This window comes from Pipistrellus kuhlii, unplaced genomic scaffold (genome assembly GCF_014108245.1).
Source record: "Pipistrellus kuhlii isolate mPipKuh1 unplaced genomic scaffold, mPipKuh1.p scaffold_m20_p_18, whole genome shotgun sequence".
Classification (NCBI taxonomy): Eukaryota; Metazoa; Chordata; class Mammalia; order Chiroptera; family Vespertilionidae; genus Pipistrellus; species Pipistrellus kuhlii.
Window position 1 is genome coordinate 10864078 of NW_023425493.1, and position 22749 is coordinate 10886826.

At 48.3% G+C, this 22749-nt stretch overlaps 1 protein-coding gene and 1 non-coding gene across 8 annotated transcripts in view; one reads left to right on the forward strand and one right to left on the reverse strand.

Annotated features, from left to right (window-relative positions):
• Positions 1-319: 319 nt before the first annotated feature.
• The window catches only part of HHAT (hedgehog acyltransferase), a 180569-nt gene continuing 158139 nt past the window's right edge, over positions 320-22749 (forward strand). For 5 of the 7 annotated variants that reach the window (XM_036442637.2, XM_036442641.2, XM_036442640.2 and 2 more), the window contains exons 1-3: positions 320-433; positions 15852-15984; positions 18753-18820. In XM_036442637.2, coding sequence (XP_036298530.1) covers positions 15894-15984; positions 18753-18820 — 159 coding nt within the window. In that variant the 5' untranslated portion in view covers positions 320-433; positions 15852-15893. Of the gene's footprint in view, positions 475-1011; positions 1116-15851; positions 15985-18752; positions 18821-22749 lie in introns of those variants that run through there. The other 2 variants (XM_045583104.1, XM_045583105.1) reach the window with 2 other exon arrangements.
• Positions 21397-21512, reverse strand: LOC118721819. Its single transcript, XR_004988838.1, has one exon. It is a non-coding gene; the product is annotated as a U5 spliceosomal RNA (small nuclear RNA).

Consider the following 22749-nt stretch of genomic DNA (forward strand, 5'->3'; position numbering starts at 1 on the left):
AGGCCTGCAATGAACAAACACAAACGGGGGTGGGAGAGAGGCCCGCGCGGGGTTCCGCACGGGACCCGGGCCAGAGCCCAGGTGAGAGTGAGGCTCGGGGGCCTCCCCTCCCCCCCGGAGCCCGCGGAGGACCCCACGCCGGGCGGAGAGGCGGGTCCCCTCCGGGAGGGAGCGCGGCCTCCTCGCCGCGGCCCCGGAGCGCGGCCCGCCTGCAGGCCGGGCCGCCGGGCGTGGGGGGCGCGCGGGCACGCGGCGGGCACGAGGCGGGGACGCGCGGCGGGCGCGCGCGGGGGCGGCTCCGCCAACGGCCGCGCGGGGAGGGCGGCTTCCCGGAGCCCCGCCGCCGCCGCCGGACTCGGAAGCACGGAGACCGGTGCTGGGGACTCGGGCGCGCGGGCCCGCCGCCGCCGCCGCCGCCCGGGACAGCCCGGAGGTGGGTAGCTGGGGGCCGCAGCGGGTCCCGGGACGTCTTAGGTGACTTTTTTATTTTTATTTTTTTGGCTTCAGTGATTCGGTTGGAAAAAAAAAAAGAAATGCACGCGCGCCTGATGGGGGACGCGCCGGTCCCGCCGCGGGGACAAAGGCGCGGGCGGGGGCTGCGGCCGTGCGCCCAGCTCCTTGGGGGCCCCTCGCCTTGTGTGGGGGGGGCCTCGCCTCGCACACCCCGCGTTTGGCGCCCCGCTGCAGGGAACTGCGGACGCGGGTCCCCGGACTCCAGTGACCCCCCCAAAGTTAGAGATGTGTTTTGCTGTCTACTCTCAGAGTCCCGGTTTTCTTCTAAATCCAGCCTTTCGATGGCACTGGTCTCTGTGCCAAGGGCCCCCTCCCGGCAGCCCCCACCAGCGCGGGCGCGAGGGGCACTCAGGGCGGCACTGGGGTGGAGACATGGGCTGCGTCCTTGGTGCATGGCCCTTGGGTCAGGTCATTGCAGGGGGCGAGTCTCGTTTACTTTCTGTTTTGCATCATTCGTGCATTCATTCATTCATTCGTTCGTTCGTTCATTCGCAGAGCTAGGCGTTCGCCTCTGGGTTGTAAGTGCTGTGGGAACCCAAGGAGCTCCGAGGGACGGCTTCTCGGAGGAGGAGGTGCTTTTTATACTGGCATTTGAAGACTAAGTATGATTTTTTTTCCTCCCCCTTTTTTCCATTCTTTATGTTCTGTCTTTCCTACACTTTTCCTCCCTCCTTTCTCTGCGGCAGCCTCTGGCTGTGTTTAAGTGTTGGGTAAGGACAGTCAGTCTTGACCTGAAAGAGTCAACTCATATGGACAGGGGCGGTGTGCTGGTCAGATGCTTGAAAGTCATTATTTTTAAACCTTCTGGTGACGGGAGGATGGGTAGTGTTGTCCTTTTTTTTTTTTTTTTTTTTTTACAGGAGGATAAAGGAAGGCTTAGAGGAGATGCCAAAGCCACAGACGGGTAAATGTTGGGAGTACTCCTCTTTTTGGATGAGAGCCCGTGCTGCCTACTGTTTTCTCTGTTCCTCCTGGGGAAGAAGGATGCATAGACTAGCTTAGGGTCAAGGCCGAGTCTCTGGAGAGAGCAGTCACGTTAGCGGGTGGTGAGATGTTGCTGGGAACTCTGCAGGCGACACCAGGAACTAGCCAGGGTGGGCCTTACCTGCGTGTCTCGTGGTCCCAGCGCAGGGCCGGGCCAGGGAGAGTGCTCCTGAATTGTTGCATCGGGTTTCCCTGGCTTGGATGAAGTTCTTGACTTCTTTTAGGGCCTCTTTGCCTCTTGTTGTGTGCCCTGGACCTCTTTGGAGCCTGGGGAAGCCAATTTTCAAAAGGCATTAAAAATATTCACAGAGCCCGGACTGGTTTGGCTCAGTGCTAGAGCGTCGGTCTGCGGACTGAAAGGTCCCAGGTTCGATTCCGGTCAAGGGCATGGAGGTGGCTGGTCGATGTTTCTCTCTCATCGACGTTTTTGGCTCTCTATCTCTCTCCCTTCCTCTCTGTAAAAAATCAATAAAATATATTTTTTAAAAAAATATATATATATATATATTCCACAGAGCCCTGACTGGTTTGGCTCAGTGGATAGAGCGTCGGCCTGTAGACTCGGGAGTCCCAGGTTCCATTCCGTCGGGGGCATGTGCCTTAGTTGCTTTTTGAATAAAATGCCTCACCTAAGCCACAAGTATTAGAATGACTGAATAGTTCTGTGTCTATTCAAGAAATTAAATTTGTAGTTAAAAACCTTTCCATAGCAAAAGTTCAGGCCCAGATGGCTTCACTTGTGAAATATTGCAAACTTAAAAAAGGAAAGTGATAACAAGGGAACACCCCCTGGCTGCTTTTATGAGGCCAGCATAACCTTGTTACAAAGCTTGATAAGGACAGCACAAGAAAATTATAGGTCAGACTCTCACAAAAGAGATGCTCAAGTCTTAGAATGATGCATTGGTAAATGAAGTCCAGAAAGGTATCAAAAAAGGGTATCAAATCATGACCAAGTGAGATTTATTCCAGGAATGTAAATGAACAGTAGAAAACCAGTAAATGTACTTTAACCACATACACAGAATAAAGGAGAAAAGTTTTTTGCTAAAATTCAGCACCCATTCATGATAAAAATTCCCTGCAAGCTAAAACAATGAATTTAAAGATACAAAATCAGCCAAGATCGGTTTGGCTCAATGGATAGAGCATCGGCTTGGGGACTGAAGGGTCCCGAGTTCGATTCCGGTCAAGGGCATGTGCCTTGGTTGCAGGCATATCCCCAGTAGGGGATGTGCAAGAGGCAGCTGATCGATGACTCTCTCTCATAGATGTTTCTAACTCTGTATCTCTCTCCCTTCCTCTCTGTACAAAAATCAATAAAATATATTTTTTTAAAAAAAAAGATACAAAATCATGGAGGGTATTTCATTGCTCCATACATTAAATCTATAGATTCAGTACGGTCCCAATCAAGATCCCAGCAGTTTTTTGTTTCCTTCCTTCCTTCCTTCCTTCCCGCCTGCCTGCCTTCCTTCCTTCCTTCCTTCCTTCCTTCCTTCCTCCCTTCCTTCCTTCCTTCTTTCCTTCCTTCTTTCCTTCCTTCCTTCTTTCCTTCTTTCCTTTCTTCCTTTTTTTTTTTTTAATATATTTTATTGATTTTTTACAGAGAGGAAGGGAGAGGGATAGAGAGTTAGAAACATCAATGAGAGAGAAACACCGATCAGCTGCCTCTTGCACACCCTCCACCAGGGATGCGCCTGCAACCAATGTATACGCCCTTGACCAGAATTGAACCTGGGACCCTTCAGTCCGCAGACTGATGCTCTATCCATTGAGCAAACCGGTTTCGGCCCTTCCTTCCTTTTCTTCTTCTTCCTCCTCTTCTTCCTCCTTCTCCTCGTCTTCCTCCTCCTTCTTCTTCTTCTTTTCAGAAAGAGGCAATGATGAGCCAAATTCAACATTTATTTGGAAATTCTGGACAATCTAAGAAAAGATCAAAGTTGAATGACTTAAGCCACTAGGTCAATAAGCATGGTATGGGCACCATGCTAGACAGATGGTGGGACTGAGTAGAGACTCCATAAACAGGCTTACACATATGACAGGTGGCACTACAGCGCAGTGGCGAAAGGACAGCCTTTTCCGCAAACGATGCTGGGCCAAGGGGATGTCCATATGGACAAAATGAATCCTGATCACCCACCTCATTCCATGTACAAAAGTTAAGGTTATCAGACAGCTAAACGTGGGTGCTAAGTCAGCAAAGCTTCTGGGGGAAAGCAAAGAGAAATATCTTTATGATATTTCATAAAGGGACAGTCAAAGGCTTATTGGATAGGACACAAATAAAGCACAATATGAAGGTAAATATTGGTAAGAGCTTATGTTCATCTAAAGACTCCACAAAGACAGTGGGGAGGCTGGCTACAGAATGCAATGCATATTTCCAATGAAGAACTTAGACCCAGAACGTAGGAACTACTTCTGCATCATGAAAAGGATGGGCGGGCAGCCAGAGAGAAAGATGGCAAGTCGTTTCAGAAAAGAGGACCTCTAAATTCCCAAGAAACATGAAAAGGTGGTTAACCTCACCAGGAATGAGGGAAATGCTAGTGGAAACTACAATGGGATATCAGTATGCACTCACCAGAGTGGCTAAAATGAAAGAATGAAAGAGACTGTCAAGGCCGAGGACTGCTTAGGATATAGACAGACTGGAACTCTCCTTGCTGATGGGCAGGAAAATGAGTATAACTGTTTTGGAAATTGATTGTGCTGTCACTTACTGAAGCTGGGCATACGCATCCCTGACCCAGCCACCCCATTCTTAGATAAACACTCAACTGTAAGGTGTATATGTGTGGGCACCAAAAGTCACGCAAAAATAAGCAGAGCGGAGCTAGTCATCATGGCCCTACGTTGGATCAACGCACATGTCCATCAATAGTGGAATGGGTAGAGGCATAAAGATTGTTTACACTATGGAATATGCTACAGCGGTGGTCAGTAAACTGCGGCTCGAGAGCCACATGTGGCCCCTTGAGTCTTGGCTCTTCCACAAAATACATTGCGATTGAAACTTCGTGGCCCATGCGCAGAAGTCGGTTTTCGGCTCTCAAAAGAAATTTCAATCGTACTATTATTGATATTTGGCTCTGTTGACTAATGAGTTTGCCGACCACTGCGCTACAGCAATGAGAGCAAAGAAATCATTGCCTTACACGCAACGTGGATGAACTTCACAAACACCAAGCTGAGTAAAAAGAAGATGGACACAACAGAGAAGTTCTATGTGTTTCTATGCGTGTGAAGTTCAAAAATGGGCAAAATTAAGTAAACTAGGGTGACAGATGTCAGGCTAGTGGCCAGGACTTAAAGGAAAGGACAGAAGGGGCCTCTGAGGCATTTACTTTTTTATCTGAGCTGTAATTCCTGGAGTGAGTCCACTTTTCAAAACCATTACGTGTTTTGTTTTGTTTTTCTTTAAGTATATTTTAATACAAACTTTACTTAAAATATTATGAAATATTTGGTTCACTCAGAGGCCCCTAATCTGGGGAGTGATTGTTGGTGATGAAAAAGGTTTAAAATATAATAGATGAGAATTTCCAGAGGAAAGAGTGCAATACCACATCAGTAGCTTTTCTGAGTTAGGAATTTATAAAACGGGCTCCTTATTGCCAGTCTCTCACAACACACATCTGGCTTAAGGGCAGTTCATATAAAAAGACTTAGAGTGTGAAGATTAATATCGGTGTGACGTAAATGCAAAAAAAAAAAAAAAAAAACTAAGGTAAAAACTAAATACAAAATTTTGTTTTCAGGTGTGTTTTTCTTGCAATTTAACTTTATGACAACTGGATTAAAACAGTCTGGTGTTTCATATAGAACCTTTCCCATTGCTTCCTAACAAATGACCGCAGACTCAACACAAGTGGCTGACAACAACACAAAGGTATCTTACTCCTCTGGAGGTCAGAAGTCCAAGGGGCTCTGCAGGCGGCATTCCTTCTGGGGAGAATCTGTTTGCTTGTTGCTTTCTGGTGCCTTCTCCACCCTTTTGTTCCTGGGCCCCTCCTCCATCCTCAGAGCCCATCCCTCTGACCTCTGCTCCCATCATCACATCTCCTCTGCTTCTGACCCTCCTTCCTCCCTGCTGTGTGGCTGTCCTGGACCTATGTCCCCATCTCAAGATCTTTTTTTTTATATATATATATATTTTGACTTTTTTTTTTTTTTTTTTTTTTTTTTACAGGGAGGAAGGGAGAGGGAGAGAGAGTTAGAAACATTGATGAGAGAGAAACATCGATCAGCTGCCTCCTGCACACCCTCTACCAAAGTACATGCCCTTGACTGGAATCGAACCTGGGACCTTTCAGTCCACAGGCCGACGCTCTAACCACTGAGCCAGACCTGTTTCGGCCATCTCAAGATCTTTACCTTCATCGCATCTGCAAGTCCCTTTGCAGTGTAGGGTAATCTATTTACAGCTCCCGGGGATCTGTACATGGAAGTCTCTGGGGAGCCATATTTGGGGGTAACTCAGATGGGATTTTTATGTCTCATCTTCACAAAGAGCACAGTTCTTGATGCTCAGTAAGAGCTAGCTCATTGACAATTTGTTAAAGAAGTTAGTCTGCGATGTTATGTGAAATATCGTTTCTGAAAAAAAGAGAACTGAGGTCTTACCCTCCTCTCATTTCTGCCTCATCTGGAGTTCGAGGTTCAGCTCTTAGTGCCTGTATGATAAAGGGGCAGCTGACAGAATGGCAAAGGGTCTGGGAACCAAGTCATGGAAAAGTGGTTGAAGGAACTCATGGATATTTGTCCTGGAAGAGGGCTTGGGATGGAGAGGGTGGCATTGATTGTCTTCCAATATTTGAGGGAGTATTATTAAGCCTTTTTAGTAAAAAAGTGATAACATTTAAAGCAAGAATAAGCATTTCATAGCTTACTACGCCCAAGGCACTGTTCTGTTATTTCGTAAACTCATTAATTCTCATAGCAGCGAGCTGAGAGTTGCTATTTTCCCTTTTTACAGATGAGGAAATTGAGGCACAGAGAGGTTATTCGACTTGACTAGGGCACACAGAGAGAAAGTAGCAAAGCTGAGGGCTCAGACTTTGGCATTCTGACTCCAGTGTCTAAACCACATGTGTCAAACACAAGGCCCGCGGGCCAAATCCGTCCCGCCAGGCCTTGCAATGTGGCCCGCACCGCGCTGTCATCACTGCACTCCGCTGCGTTTCCATCACAATGACAGTTTATGACTGTTCAGTAAACCATTCGGCCCGCGATTTAGGCTGGATTTTAGATTTTGACCCCTTCTCTGACTGAGTTCGACACCCCTAGTCTAAACCATCACATTTAGTTCCAGAAGGTGCAAAAGGACTAGAGGCAGAAGGTTTTTTTTAGACAGGCCAGATTTGGAGTTAGTTTAAGGAGAAAAACAGGATAGCAATCAGTACTGCTCAGATGCAGAGTTTCCCTGCCTTTGTAATGTTATTGGAAATGGTCCAATAGGCTATTGTAAATGGAATTTCCAAACCGGCTGGAGATTCGACCAGATGATGATAAGGTCCCCGCTGATTTTGAAATTTCTGATTTGGGAGCATAATTATTTTTTCCATATTCTCTCTCCCCCCCCCCTCTCTCTGCCTTTTGACATTTTATATAATAAAGATCCTTTGTGAAATGTTTTCCCACTAACCTTCCAGATTTATTAGGAACTCTGACATTCTGACGTCCCCGCCTTCTTTTAAAGGGCCACTGCTGCTCCTCCCTTAAGAGATGGCATCTGTGCTCTCCTTCCTGAGTCTGGGCTGGCCTCTTCATTTGCTTTGACCAATGCGGTGTTCTGTGGATTCTGAAGCCTGGTCCTAAGCGATCTTGCACTGGGGTCACCACGCCGAGAAGGGGGCTTGCCTCCCGGAGGATGGGTGCCAGCGTGGAGGAAGAGCGAGGCAGCCGGCAGCCAGATGCCCCCTGTGTGTGCGTGAGGCCATCCAGACCCGCCGTGGCCACCCCAGCCCCCTCTGAGCCAGGTGGTGACTCAGTCACATGAGTGGTGCCAGGTGAGATCGGGAGAACTGCCTAGATCGCCACCCCCAGACTCACCGAGAGGAACAGCTCTGTGTTTTAGCCACTGCGGTGGGATGGCTTACTGTGCAGTGATACAGAATATGACCTTTTAGTGCGTAAGTGAAAGTACTGGTATGTATTCTAAACTATTCTGTATTTTGCCGGGACCAGTTTGGCTCAATGGATAGAGCATCGGCTTGGGGACTGAAGGGCCCCGGGTTCGATTCTGGTCAAGGGCATGTACCTTGGTTGCGGGCATATCCCCAGTAGGGGGTGTGCAAGAGGCAGCTGATCGATGACTCTCTCTCATTGATGTTTCGAACTCTCTATCTCTCTCCCTTCCACTCTGTACAAAAATCAATAAAATATATTAAAAATAAATAAATAAATAAATAAAAATAAACTATTCTGTATTTCAACGTTTTGCCCAGTTCCAGTTCTCCAATCTGTTTAGTCCTTCTTCTGGGTGTGGGGAAGTGTTTCCCCTTAGTGTTATGTGGGCAGAAGACTTAGACTCTTTTTAAAATATATATATATATTTTATTGATTTTTTACAAAGAGGAAGGAAGAGGGATAGAGAATCATCGATCAGCTGCCTCCTGCACACTCCTCACTGGGGATGTGCCCTCAACCAAGATACATTCCCTTGATGGGAATCGAACCTGGGGCCCTTCAGTCCGCAGGCCGGCGCTCTATCCACTGAGCCAAACTGGCCAGGGCGAATCAGACTCTTTATAAGACTCTTTAATAGGGTTTGGAGAACAAGGGGATGTTAGAAGACAGGCTATGTCTAGACTTGGGTTTTCTGGCAAAAGCCGTTGTAATTTATATTCTGCAGAATCGGCTTCTGTTTCATTAAACTGGATCCTGGAAAAGAGCGAAAAAGTCTCAGCAGTTGTTTCAAACGTGCTGGATTATTGCCTCGTATTTCATTCCCTCCTAAGCCACTGTCATTCAGTGGGCATGTGCCCCTCTGCTCTAATTGCTCTGTGGTTTCCGGGATGCCCTTTTGCTCCTAAATTTAGAAAGGGTTTCAGTCTGACTCAGCCCTTATCTCCTTGTAACTGCTGGCGTCTCCCTCTTATACCCAAGCTAGATTGGTTTGGTTTAGTTTAGTTGCTCTTCAGTAAATCTCTTAAGGAATGTACGAGTTATGTATTTCATGTACCTTTGGATTATATCTAGTTGGTTTCTCAAGTTTTCTTTGCCTCTTAGGGGTTATCTGAATTATACGTAACTTAATAAATTCTTTTGCGATTATGAAACTCGCGTTACCATCCCACTTTCCTGGTGGGCCGGTTTCACCAGGGATGTCGGGGAAACAGGAACCTGGTGTGGTGCCCTCGGTAAGCTGAGGGGAGGCTGTGGCGTTAGACTTGGTGCGTATGAACCTAAGCCCCGCTGTGTCCTCGCTGTGTGACCGTGGGCAGGTTTCTTGACCTCTCTGGGCCTGGGTTTCCTCTTGTGTTCAATGAGGATCCCAGAATGACCAGCCTCAAGGACTTGTTTTGAGGATTAAATGAGATAATACTTGCAACGTGCTCTCTCGCCATTGGTAATCTGTAAGTAGTACTTATTACAGTACAGCTGCGACTGGAATAAGTAGGGGGAAACCCAGTAGGGGAAATGTTCGGTTTAGGACATTGGGCAACAGTTAGCGGGAGCGGGAGACAGTGCTGCCATCAGAAGAATGGTTGGCTTAATGGTTAGAGCATCGCTTTAAGGGCCCGGTGCATGTGGGTGTGTGGTGACAGCCGCGTTAGTGCTAGAAATCAGGATTGAGGAGCAGGGAACATTTAAAATGGAAATATTGGAATCCACTTGTTGCGCACATCAAAAAATAGAAAAATGACAGCCCTAGCTGGTTTGGCTCAGCGGATGGAGCGTCAGCCCGAGAACTGAAAGGTCCCAGGTTCGATTCCCGTCAAGGGCACATGCCCGGCCTGTGGGCTCGATCCCCAGTGAGGGACTTGCAAGAGGCAGCCCATCCATGAATCTCTCCCATCGTGGAGGTTTCTATCTCTCTCTCCCTCTTCCTTCCTCTCTGAAATCAATAAAAAATATCTTTTTAAAAATAAAAAATAACAAGGATGATAACCTTTGAAATGATAACGGCGTCTTCGGGGGGGAAAGCATGGGACGGGGGTTGTGTTTCTGCACATTTCAGGGTTGGGCACTGTGAGCTCTGCTTCTCTGCCCAGACTAAGGAGCAGAGTTTCTGTCTAAAAGATTGGGTGTGGGAACCTCAGGTCCCGGTTTCTGCTCCCTCGCTGGCTTCCTTCCTCCGAGCTGGGCTCTGGCTCCGCAGACAGCTGGCAGCCCTCCTGGTGCGGGTCGGAGTAGGCGGCGTCTTTGCAAGCAGGTGGCGTGTTACATGACAAGGTAAACGTAGATGGATGCAGGTCCCCCAGGATGGGAAAGCATCCGTGGGCTGAGGAATTCCTGCCATTTTGTGCCCAAGGTTTCATTCGGTGGGCCTCCCGAGCTCCGAGGTCCTCAGACAAGTACCTTTTTGAAACACCCAGCTTTTCGGGCCTTCTGCCCAATGTGGAGGAAGGGCAAGTTCCCCGGCACTCCAGCCTGACCTCCTTCCCTCTGATCCCAGGGAAACCTCTGCTACGGTTTCCTCCCAACACTCAGTAGTAAATGGATTCTGTCTTTGTCTTCACTGCCTCGGATTTCTCACTCTTGTCCATAATATTTAGCTTTGAGATACTGTAGTCTTACAGCTTTGGAGTAACTGTTTTATGTTCTTTCTTTCAATTTTTACTGATTTAAGAGAGGGAAGGAGAGGGAGAGGGAGAGGGAGGGAGAGAGAGAGAGAGAGAGACGAAACCGGTTTGGCTCAATGGATAGAGCGTCGGCTTGGGGACTGAAGAGTCCCGAGTTCGATTCCAGTCAAGGGCACGTACCTTGGTTGTGGGCACATCCCCAGTAGGGGGTGAGCAAGAGGCAGCTGATCGATGACTCTCTCTCATCAATGTTTCTAACTCTGTATCTCTCTCCCTTCCTCTCTGTACAAAATCAATAAAATATATTTAAGAGAGAGAGAGAGAGAAAGAGAGAGAGAGAGAGAGAGAGAGAGAGAGAGAGAGAGAGAAACATCAATAATGAGAGAGAATCATCAATTGGCTGCCCATAACTCAGGCATGCGCCCTGACTGGGAATTGAACCGTGACCTCCTAGTTCATAGGTTGATGCTCAACCACTGCGCCATGCTGGCTGGGCTATTCTTTTTCTTTTTTTTTCTTTTCTTTTTTTTAATCCTACTGCCTCCTGGATTTGATGCAGGTGCAACTTAATTTTTCCTCATCTGTGCTGCCTGCTTCCAGCACGTTCCCCTTCCTGCCAGGGCCTGAGTCGCCCACCTCTCTACCTCTGGACTCCGCCTCAGGGTCAGAGGACCGCTTCCCGGAGCGTCACGCAGTCAGTGAGACGCACAAACAAGCCTGAGGTTTGTTTCTTTAGGAGACCAGATCCAAACGTGTCATCATCTATGTTTCAGACCCTCTGCCACTTGGCTCTGACTTTCTCTTCTCTAAACCATCATCATTTTTCACTCTTCACAGTCCTGACCTGTAGTCCCCCTGAGGTGGGAGCGTTCTAGACGTCTCTAGACCCCTTCCAGCCACCCTCCTCAGCTGTCACATCTACGGTCCGGCCTCACTGATGCCATTGGCTCAGGTAGACTCTTTCTGAACACAGGCTGTGCTGCTGCAGATCGGCTGTTCCCTATAGAAATCCCGTTAGAAATGATGAGCTGCTTCTAGGCTGTCTCATGGATACCCACTCGCTGACAGTGTTTCTGCAGGACTGAGCCTGCGCATGAAGAGCCGGAAGGAAGCTTAACCCACATGACTGAGGAAGGCTCTCTGCTTTCATTGTGCCTAAAAAACATGCTTGTTAAGGGAATGAGAATAGAAATTTTCTGGGAAAATGTTTGGGAACCTTTATAGGCTGGGACATCTTTGTTTATTTTTATTATTTTTTAAAAATATACTTTTATTGATTTCAGAGAGAGAGAGAGAGAGAGATAGAAACATCAATGATGAGAGAGAATCATTGATTGGCTGCCTCCTGCACGCCCCCTACTGGGGATGGAGTCTGTAACCGGGGGCCTATGCCCTGATGGGGAATCGAACTGTGACCTACTGGTTCATAGGTCAATGCTCAACCACTGAGCCACACTGGCCAGGCTGGGCTGGGATATCTTTAAAAAGTTCTAGCTATATTCCCAAATGCACAACTTTCCTTTTCTTTGACCCTGTTGTGTCACTACATTCTTTAAAACACTAGAGGACTTGGTGCATGAAACTTGACACTGGTGGGGGGGTGTCCCCTCAGCCCAGCCTGAGCCCGCCCTCCCTCTCACAGTCCAGAAGAACCTGGGGATGTCTGACTGACAGCTCAGGAGCTGGCCTAAGCTGGCAGTTGGTCATTCATAGGGCTGCCATGAGCCAGGCTTCTTGGGAGCCCACTGACCACCAGGGGGCAGCTCCTGCATTGAGCCTCTTCCCCCTGGTGGTCAGGGTGTGACATAGACCTGTCATTCTGCTGCTTGGCCAATTTGCGTATTAGCCTTTTATCATATAGGATATCTACTCGTATTTGCTTTCTGAGAGCCCAGAGAAAAAAACTCAAGGGGAGGCATTTTTTTTGAGATAAATGGGGAAGAGTAGCAAAGAGGGGTGTCAGGAAGCACTGTCTGTGGAGAGGTACATGGGGTGTCTGGGTGGAGGCGGTGTCTCCTGGAAGTGTGGGGCACAAACGAGAGAAGTGGGAGTACTGCGTACAGCGCCTTTGGGGACCAGAAGGGAGGTGGTGAGGAAGAGGCCGGGCAGACGCTAGCCAGGTGGCCCCCAGGACGGTCTGTGCGGTGGCCCTGGGCCGCCTGTGGGAAGAGGAGAGGAGCAGACGTCAGAGAGAGTGCGGGGTGACCCTGTGCCGAAGGAGGCCCGGCGGCAGGAGGGACGGCCACTCCCTCAGAGGGCCAGCCCGATTTCATTGAAGGACATCGGGGCTCTGGTGTGGAAGCTCCTAATGAATCCCATCCACCAGCTGGTCCCGCCGACAGACCGGAGCTGATGTTTATCGGGCGCTTACCCCGTGCCAGGCCCCGGACAAGCATTTTACCTTCCATCCATTCCACAGCCCTCCGAGGAGAGGCGCCCGGGAGGTGGCGACGCCGTGGAGTTCCTCAGCTAGGAAACGGCAGACCCTGACTCCCCACAGGCCTGCGGGGTGCAGAGCTCACCACCGCGCTGGCCGGTGGAGGTGACTAAGTGCAGTCCCCACGTTTTGTAAGTGAGGACACAGCCCTGCTGCTGCTGGGTTGCTCATTTCTTTGGATCTCTGTGTCGGTCTCTGCAAAACGTATACATGGAGCTTAAAGCTGCATCATTAAGGGAAATGCTATAACTCTGGAGTCTTTCCCTGACCGTTAAACCATTAAGGCAGAGGAATGGAGTGTCTAGAAGAGAGTCCTTGAAAAGATCCTAAAGAGCAGGGCTTCTAGAACGTTCCTTCAGTCTCCACGAGTATTTATGTTCAAAGGTTAGTTAACCTTTGAAGAAAAGGTTACTCTTATTTCTACGAAGTTCCAGGAGGAAATGTTAAGATATTCTGGTAGACGCCAGGTAACAAAGTGACCCCAGGTGTTTGAAGTAGACGTGGTTCTGCAAAGCAATAGGGGCCCCCTGGAGGCATTGTCAAAGTGCAAGGAAGTGGGGAGCTCGGGGCCGAGCCGGAGCGTGTGCTTTTGAGTCTCAGGTTGCAGGAGAAATACAGACTGGACTGACCTTGGGGCTCTCTGGCCGGGGCCCACTGACTTCTGGCCTCGCATCTTATGAAAGCCCGAGTTTATATCCCTCCCTGTTCTGTGCCCTCAGCCTGGAGAAAGGGGTGTGTGTGTGAGTTTGTGTGTGTGAGTGTGTGTGTGTGTGTGTGTGTGTGTGTGAGTATGTGTGTGTGTGAGAGAGAGAGAGTGTGTGTGGGTGTGTGTGTGTGAGTGTGTGCGTATGTGTGTGTGGGTGTGTGTGAGTGTGTGTGTGTGAGTGTGTGTGTGTGTATGTGAGAGAGAGAGTGTGCGTGTGTATTGTGTGTGTGTGAGTGTGTGCGTATGTGTGTGTGGGTGTGTGTGAGTGTGGGTGTGAGTGTGGGTGTGAGTGTGTGTGAGTGTGTATGTGTGTGAGTGTATGTTTGTGTGTAATGGTATGTGTGTGTGTGTGAGAGAGAGAGAAAGAGAGAGTGTGTGTATGTGTGTGTGAGTGTGTGTGTATGTGTGTGTGAGTGTGTGTGTGTGTGAGAGAGTGTGTGTGTGTGTGTGTGTGAGAGTGTGTGTGTGTGAGTGTGTGTGTGTATTGTGTGTGAGTGTGTATGTGAGAATGTGTGTGTGAGTGTGTGTGGGTGTATGTGTGTGGGTGTGAGTGTGAGTATGTGTGTAAGTGTATGTTTGTGTGTGAGGGTGTGTGTGTATGTGTGTGTGAGTGTGTGTGAGTGTATGTGTGTGTGTGAGTGTGTGAGTATGTGTGTGAGTGTATGTTTGTGTGTGAGGGTATGTGTATGTGTGTGTGTGAGAGAGAGAGTGTGTGTGTGTGTGTGTGTGAGTGTGTGTGAGTGTGTGAGTGTGTGTGAGTGAGTGTGTGCGTGGCAGATGCTGGGCCAGGCTCTAAGGACCAGTATGTCCTTGAACGTCCTGGCTCAGGCCGCTGGGGGCCCGGTGGTCCCAGGACCTGGGTGTGAACTGGGGCTCAGTTGCTTCTGACCGTGGGGATCTCACCTGTTTCACTTCCGTCATCGGTGAAACGCCTCCCTCGCTCGCTGCACTGCCGCACCAGGCTGCCCTGAGAAGGAAGGAAGGCGTGCGTGCTGATGGTTGGCATTATCGTCCTACATTAAAAGTGCTCGCCTGCTTGGGGTTTCAGATTTGCCCTTCGTTTAATTTGGCACCGACGATGGAACGTGTGTGAGGGGTTTAGAGGAAATGACGAGAGCTGTGAAAGGATTACACTTAGATGGTGCTTTGTTGTTGGGAACCGATCACTTAATCTGCAGGAGTTAGGGCCGAACTGTCCGTCCCCTGCCCTCTTACTCCAAGGCAGACGTGGCTGCCACTCAGAGACCTGGCCTCACTGAGACGTACACAGCCTAGAAGTGCGTCCCTCTCCCATGTGACAGCGGTTTTAAGAGACCAGGGAGCTCTGGACGGGCGGTTGGTAGGTTGAGTCGGGGTTCGGGGCGCCTCTATATTTTGTGTTCGCACGTGGCGGCTGCTCCAGCTCCACCCAGCAGGAAGGATATGACCGTAGCCTCCCAGCCAGAACTCCTCACGCGTCCACACTGGGCTGCAGGACAGAGCAGAACCCGGGATCTACGTGTTCAGATAAAAAAAAAAAAATCCGCTGCTGTGTGAGGAGGGAGGCTGGATATGGTGGGTGGGCGACCAGCAGCAAGGCTGTGTCCCGGGTTATGTCCTGAGCCTCCCTTCCCATCGCGGGAGACGGAAGACGGAGCGGTTTCCCTGAACCCACCTTCCGAACAGCCGTGGGATGACCCGGGGAGGAGGAGACGAGGAGGTGACAGCGTGTGGCCGAGAAGAGGTCGGAGGTGACTGTGCTTATCTTTTGTTCAGGCTTCTGAAGCCATTTTAACTCCTGGAGCTACTTATACTCCTTTCTTGCTACACCGCACGCCCTGTGCTAGGTGCCAGGGACTCGGAGACCAGGGTCCGTGCTCCCCAGAGGCCCACTCCCCGGGGACAGACGGGGTGTCAGGCAATGAGGACGGGACTGTGTGGTGTGCACTGTGACGGGAGGGAGGTGGGGCTGCAGGAGCTCAGAGGGAAAGACCTGCCTGCCTACCCAGGTGCGTGTGGTGTGTGTGTGTGTGTGTGTGTGTGTGTATAAGGCAGGGGTTGGCAAACTGCGACTCACGAGCCACATGCGGCTCTTTGGCCCCTTGAGGTTTTAGCAAAGGCCAGCTTAGGAGTACCCTAATTAAGTTAATAATAATGTACCCACCTATATAGTTTACGTTTAAAAAAATTAAGTTAATAATAATGTACCTACCTATATAGTTTACGTTTAAAAAATGTGGCTCTCAAAAGGAATTTCAATCGTTGTACTGTTGCTATTTGGCTCTGTTGACTAATGAGCTTGCCGACCACTGGTGTAAGGTAACTGGCCGCAGGGGGCTTCACTGGGGTTATATCTGTGTCACCTTGCTCAGCGCTGGGTGCCTGGCAGAGAACGACTGAGCTGCCTGGGGTTAACATGCTGTGCTTGAGTGTCACGCCCATGGCTTAACGTTTTTATTCCTGCTTCTCTGTCTAGGAACTCTCAGCGTGGGCACCAGGACCCTGTGCCACAGAAGCCATGCTGCCCCGCTGGGAGCTGTCTCTCTACCTGCTCGCTTCCCTGGGCTTCCACTTCTATTCCTTCTATGAGGTCTACAAAACCTCCCGCGGTGAGTGCTGGTGTTCCTGAACTTGCGTCCAGAAAGGGAGGTGGCAGGGAGCACCCCGAGGGGGGGAGGGGATCCGGGAAGGTGGCCTCATGCTCCTGGGATGTCCTGGGCCCCCCCGCTGTTCTTTTCCCTCTTCTCGGACAGTTTGAATCAATGAGTCGGTGGAGTGTCCCACCCTAATCTTGGATGGTTTAGCTCAGTGGTCGGCAAACTGAGGCGTGAGGGGGAGTTTTGTTGTAGAGCTAGGTTGTCCATTGCAGCAGTCATTAGACACGTGGCTAATGAGCACTTGAAATGTGGCCACTCCCAGTTGAGATGTACTGTTAGAATAACGTGCACATTGGACTTTGAAGAATTAATGAGTAAGAAAAAGGAATGTAGAGTAATTCATCCAGAGTTGTTTTATACTGATTCCATGTTGAAATAATGTTTTGGATATATCGAGAAACTAAAATATAGCAAATTGATTTCACTTTTTAAAAACTTTAAAAAATGTAGCTACTAGAAACTTTAGAATTATAAATGCGTTTGAGATAGTGTTTCAGTGGGACAGCGCCCCTGCTGGACCGGATCTCGTCATAACTCTCCAGACTGCACAGAAAGAATTCCCTTTTCCCACTAGAGGGCGGTGTGCTCCAGCTTAGGTTATCTGGTGCTTAGCAGGTAAATGTCACTGCTTCTGAATGCACTCTTTTTAAAAAGCAGGGGGGATAACAACTCAGTTTCTGCCTTGTTTCAGTTCTTTATAATCCTGATGTTTCTGGAGATTTCTCAGTGTATGAAAGTGACGCCAAAACCAAAAAGACAAGAAGCAGAGAGGTTTTCCACCCGGTTTGCCTTAATGAATTAGGAGGTTCCTGTATTTCTTTGTTGGATTTGCAGTGTCTTGCTGTTCGTTTGCAGGCTTGAGTTTGTGCATGACACAGCACCTTTGCCCGTGCACAGGCACTCACAGACACACACACACACACACACACACACACACACAATGTGGCATGTGTGCAGCTGTAGCAGAAAGGACCAGGGCCCTGCTGCAACCACACACCTCCTGGGCCCGGGGACACCGTGTGTGTGTGTGTGTGTGTGTGTGTGTGTGTGTGTGGCAGAGCTGTGCCACGTGGTACCCTGGCCCAGTGCACCCTCCGTGCCCCTCCCTTTTCTGTCCTTCCTGGGGCACCAGTGTTGCCTTTGGCTTGAGGTTGGGGCTGCGGTTTGCATCCAGTGTGTGTGAATATGCCCCCTGGGTTCCACTCTAGACCAGCATCGTTTTAAAATATATTTTTATTGATTTTACACAGAGAGGAATTGAGAGGGATAGAGAGTTAGAAATGTCGATGAGAGAGAAACATCAACCAGTTGCCTCTTGCACACCCCCCACTGGGATGTGCCCGCAACCAAGGTACGTGCCCTTGACCGGAATCGAACCCGGGACCTTTCAGTCCCCAAGCCGATGCTCTATCCATTGAGCCAAACCGGTTTCGGCTAGACCAGCATCGTTTCGTGATTACGTTTGAGTCCCACGCTCACTCTGGTTTTCCGGTGATCGTCCTGGGCAGCTCCTTTTGGTCTTCTGTGTTCTGGGGAGCTCCTTTTGGTCTTCTGTTGGTCCAATAGCAGTGGATTTCCTCGTTCTTGTCTGTGCACTCTGTGTCTTTTGGGTGATATCAGTCTTTCTGGAAGCTTCTTCACTCCCCTTACACTGGGGTCTCCCGAGTCTTTATCTTCAGCTCAGGGCCCTCTGGAGCACCACCCATACCCACCCAGCTTCCTCCTGATTATCACCCAGACACCCCAGCCCAAACTCCACCTCCTTATCCCTGTATCATGGCACCCAGCAGCACCACACTAATTTTATATTATTCGTTTGTCTCTCTTACCTGGTGTACGGTAAGCCCCAGGCGGGCAAGAGACATTCCAGTCTTCTTCTGTTTCATTCCTAGTGTCTCACACCCTGCCCGGTTACTGTACACCCTCAAAACGAATCTGAATGAAGTTTTTATTATATTTCGTTTTATATCAGTTGTACTGTTTGCCTTATAAACATAGTTATTACTATTATACGATTCCATGGTATAATCTTGTGGGCATTGTCTCACATCATGAGTGAGGCCTTGTTCACCATCACTGTGTGGGATGATCTGTTTATAAAAAAATTTTTTTTATTTTTTTATTCTTGCCCTGGCTGGTAGCGCTCAGTTGGCTGGGGCATCGTCCTGTGCACTGAAAGGTTGTGGGTTCTATTCCCGGTCAGGGCACATACCCATGTAGCGGGTTCGATCCCCGTTGGGGGCCTGTGTGGGAGGCAACTGATCCATGTTCCTCTCTCACACAGTTGTTTCTATCCCTCTCTCTCTCTCTCCCCCTTCCTATTTGAAATCAATAAAGTCATATCTGAGAGTGAGGATTGAAAAACTGTACATAAAAATATTTTACCACCTGAACAAGTGGGACATCTGCATTAACCCCTCCGGGGAGGAGGGGGCGGGTCTCTGTGCTGGAAGCTTTCTCTCTGGACACCTCTCCCTCTGTGAGCCCATTCCAAGTGTGTGTGTGTGTGGGGGGACATTTCCAGCAGCCCCGCCACGGGTTTCCAGGAACTCAGCTCACAGAAAACGAGCGGGGGATCCAGGAGCGGACGTTTCCGTGCCCCTGGCTCAGTCCACAGGCGGCTTTTCCAGAACTCGTTCCAGTTTCCCTTCGTGCCTCTGCTGAGAAACCAACCCGTTTCATTTGGGTTTGGAACTAACGGCCACCGTTTTTCTTGACAGAACATGAAGAGCAACTGGACCAAGAATTTGACCTGGCGATTGGCACGTTGCCTGGAGGATTCAAGAAGGTACGGAGTGGCTAAAGGATAAGCCTTCTTCTCGGTTTTCAAACCGGGCTCAGTGCTTCGCATCACTGTGCCTTGGCACTGGCCCCGGTAGCGTACTCATCAGCACTGGGGAATCAGGTATCTTTCGGATGTGCTGTGAAAGGAATGAGTACCATTTGGGTAAAGAATTCTCCGGGATCTTTATCTTCCTGTTTTCTTCTCAAGATTCCAGAAATCTGATTGTCTAACCCAGTGGTTGGCAAACTCATTAGTCAACAGAGCCAAATAGCAACAGTACAACAATTGAAATTTCTCTTGAGGGCCAAATTTTTTTAAACTTAAACTATATAGGTAGGTACATTGTTATTAACTTAATTAGGGTACTCCTAAGCTGGCCTTTGCTAAAAACTCAAGGGGCCAAAGAGCCGCATGCGGCTCGCGAGCCGCAGTTTGCCAACCACTTGTCTAACCTTGTCAGTGGGTACAAATAACATTATATGCATTTCAAGTGTACAACCTCATAATAAATTCACAAAGCTCAGGCACTTTCTCCTGACCTCGCCATATCCATTAGGATTAAATGTGGCCCCCGACTTCCCTGCAGCAACTGTTAGCAACTACGTAGGGAATCCTTCCTTCCCGCCTCTAAACATCCCTGAAGCGCCGAGGGTTCTCCTGCCTCGTCCTTAGGGGAGGGTGTTGGAGCTGGAGAAATTTTTGAACCCACCGCATATGTTGAACACCAATCCTTTTGTTTGTAAATTCTCTTTAAAAAAAAACACACAAAAAACCCACATTAAATGTATTGGGGTAACATTGGTTACTAACATTATATACATTTGAAAGAATATGTGCACCCCAGTGTTCATTGTAGCGTTATTAACAGTAGCCAAGATGTGGAAGCAGCCCAGGTGCCCATCAGTAGATGAGTGAATAAAACAGCTGGGGCACATGTACACAATGGGATACTACTCGGCTGTAAAAAAGAAGGAAATCTTACCTCTTCTGACAGCATGGATGGACCTGGAGAACATTACGCTAAGTGAAATAAGCCAGTCAGAAAAAGACAAGTACCATATGGTTTCACTCCTGTGTGGAAACTAATGAACAAATTGAACTAACAAGCGAAATGGAGACAGACTCATAGATAGAGAGCAGGTTGATAGCTGTGTGAGGTGGGGCAGGTGGGGAGGGGGGAGGAGTTGTGTGTTGGGGTGGTGGTGGAGGGATTGAGCAAAAAAGAAAAAAGAGAGAAAGAACTCATTGACATGGACCATAATGTGGTGATTGCAGGAGGATGGGGGTGGGTGGAGGTGCAAGAGGGTGGAGGGGGATCAATGGTGATGGAAAAAAATAAAATCATTAAATTTATCAAAGTAACATGGATTAATAACATTATATGCATTTCACGCGTACAACCTCATAATAAATTTATACCCCATTGAGTGCTCACCCCTTTAAGTCTACTCTCCTCCCTCCCCGTATATTTGATCCCCTTTATCCTCTATTTATTCGTAACATTCCTTATGCCAATAAACTCTCCCGTGCAGCGTTAGATGCCAGTATTGAAGTTATCTGAATTGTAACCGAGTCTAGGACCCGGTTTCTGATTAGGTTCTGTCTAATGCTAACTCACTGCCTCTGGACGGCGGGCTCCCCATGTGGGCACATTCAGTGTTAAGACATCCCCCCCGGGAGGTGGAAGAATGAACTGTTACAACATGTCCTATACAAGTGATCTAACAGGTGGGACCAGAAGAGAAGAAGGAGCAGAGGTTATTCCAGGATAGAGGGGTGAACCAGTGACTTGGAGCTGAAATTTGGAGAGATTTGAGGCGGGGAAACACTTCCTTCTCTCACATTCCCTACAAGTGGTGCCGGTCCACATTCTTCACAAGGTTATTCCTTTTAAAAATCATGTCCTGGCCGAAACCGGTTTGGCTCAGTGGTAGAGCGTCGGTCTGCGGACTGAAAGGTCCCAGGTTCGATTCCGGTCAAGGGCATGTACGTTGGTTGCAGGCACATCCCCGGTAGGGGGTGTGCAAGAGGCAGCTGGCCGATGTTTCTCTCTTATAGACGTTTCTAGCTCTCTATCTCCCTCCTCCCTCCCTTCCTCTCCGTAAAAAATCAATAAAATATATTAACAAAAATAATAATAAATAAAAATAAAAATCATGTCCTGACAGTCAGTTGCCGTCTCGGTTAGAAACTAGGAGCCACTGGGGGTAAGAATGATCGCACAGCGCCCCAGTGAGATGAGATGTGAAGGGTGGTGTCTGTGGAGGACTGACTGAAGCCACTGTCGGGATAACAGTCGCTGCCAAGGTGCAGGCGGGTGAGTTGTCCAGTGTTAACTTCACACCCAAGTTTCATGAAGGCAAACATCAGACCCAGTTCTGTCATCCATGCAGACATTTGTGAGGCAGGAACCAGTTCAGGCCAACCCGCCCAGCTCCTGTGGAGCACTGCCTAGTCTAGTGGGTGGAGAAAGTGGGTGGAGCTCCAGGTCAGTGGCAACTGCCAAAACTGGCCACCAGTAATGAAACCAGAGAAGTGTCCTACCATAGGTTAGTGTCTTTTTTATAACCATTATGGGTAGCCCTGCCAAGGCAAGGCCTCAAAAAATTGAGTATAAACTCAGAATTGTTCCTCTCCACGGAAATCTTTAGTAAAAGGCGAAAGATTTATGCGATCTGAAGAGAAACCAGAGTATGCTCAGCTCTTGGCAAATTCCCTCCTCCAGGATCTGCAACTCCTAGTTCAGTTATGGTGGCATTTTAGCTCTTGAAGTACTTTCTGCCTAAAGTTTGCACAAGAAACTTTAGAAACTTTAAACTCTTGTAGTTAGAACTGTCAAGTTAAAAAAAAAGTTTTTTTAAACTTGAAAAGGATTGTACTCTGTGCAGGGTATTGTGGGTATGCAAATGAGCCTGAGTCATCACCCTTGAGGTTCTATAGATACCTTAGTTAGTCTCTGGGTGCCTCTGGAGTCACCATTAGAGGGCGAGGCAGAGGTCAGGCTGCCTGGGCTCCAAACCTCACTCTGGTTCAACCACAGAAACTGGTTTTATTCCTTTTGTATATTGGGATTCTGGGTACGGTTCCTCTTCTCTCCTTTTCCCAACCTCCAGCAATTTAGACACAGAACCACGGAGAATGCCCTCTCATCATGAAGGCAAACCTCAGACCCAGTCTCAACCGCTGAGACACACTGGCTGGATTTTATTTTACTTTATTTATTTATTTTTTTTGCTTATGGATGGCCTCTTGCTATAGCACCTTTTGTTGAAAAGATGATTCTTCTGTTGAATTGTTTTTGTACCTTTCGTCAAAAATATGTTGACTAGACCTGTGTGGCTCTATTTTTGGGTTCTTGTTACTTTCTTTGGATTGATGTTTGCAGTATATGTATCCTTCTGCTTCCTTTTATGCTCAACCTACCTAGATTGTTGTATTTAAAGTGAATTTCTTACAGACAGCTTAGAGTTGGATCATTTCTTAAAAATCCGCTCTCCCAATCTGCCTTTTAATTGGTACATATAAATTGACTCGAGCTCATTCGGCTTCTTGAATCTGTAGATTTATACCTTTTGCCAGATTTGCAAAATTTTTAGACGTTATTTCTTTGAATATTTTTTCAGCTCCATGTTTTTTCTCCTCTTTTTTTTTTTTTTTTTTTTTTAAGGATTTCATTAATCACAGGAATGTTAGATCTTTTATAATTGTACCACAGATTTCCGAGGCTCTGTTTATTTATGTTTTCAGCCTATTTTTCCTGTTATTCAGATTGTGTTATTTCTATTGACTTATCTTTAGGTTTGATGCTTCTTTCCTGAGTCGTTTACCTCTGCTAGTAAGCCTTGTCCAGTGGTTTATTTTATTTATTTTATTTCATTGTCATTCCTCAAGTCCTGAGGTCCCTTGCCGTCATGTCTTCTTTTTGCCATCTT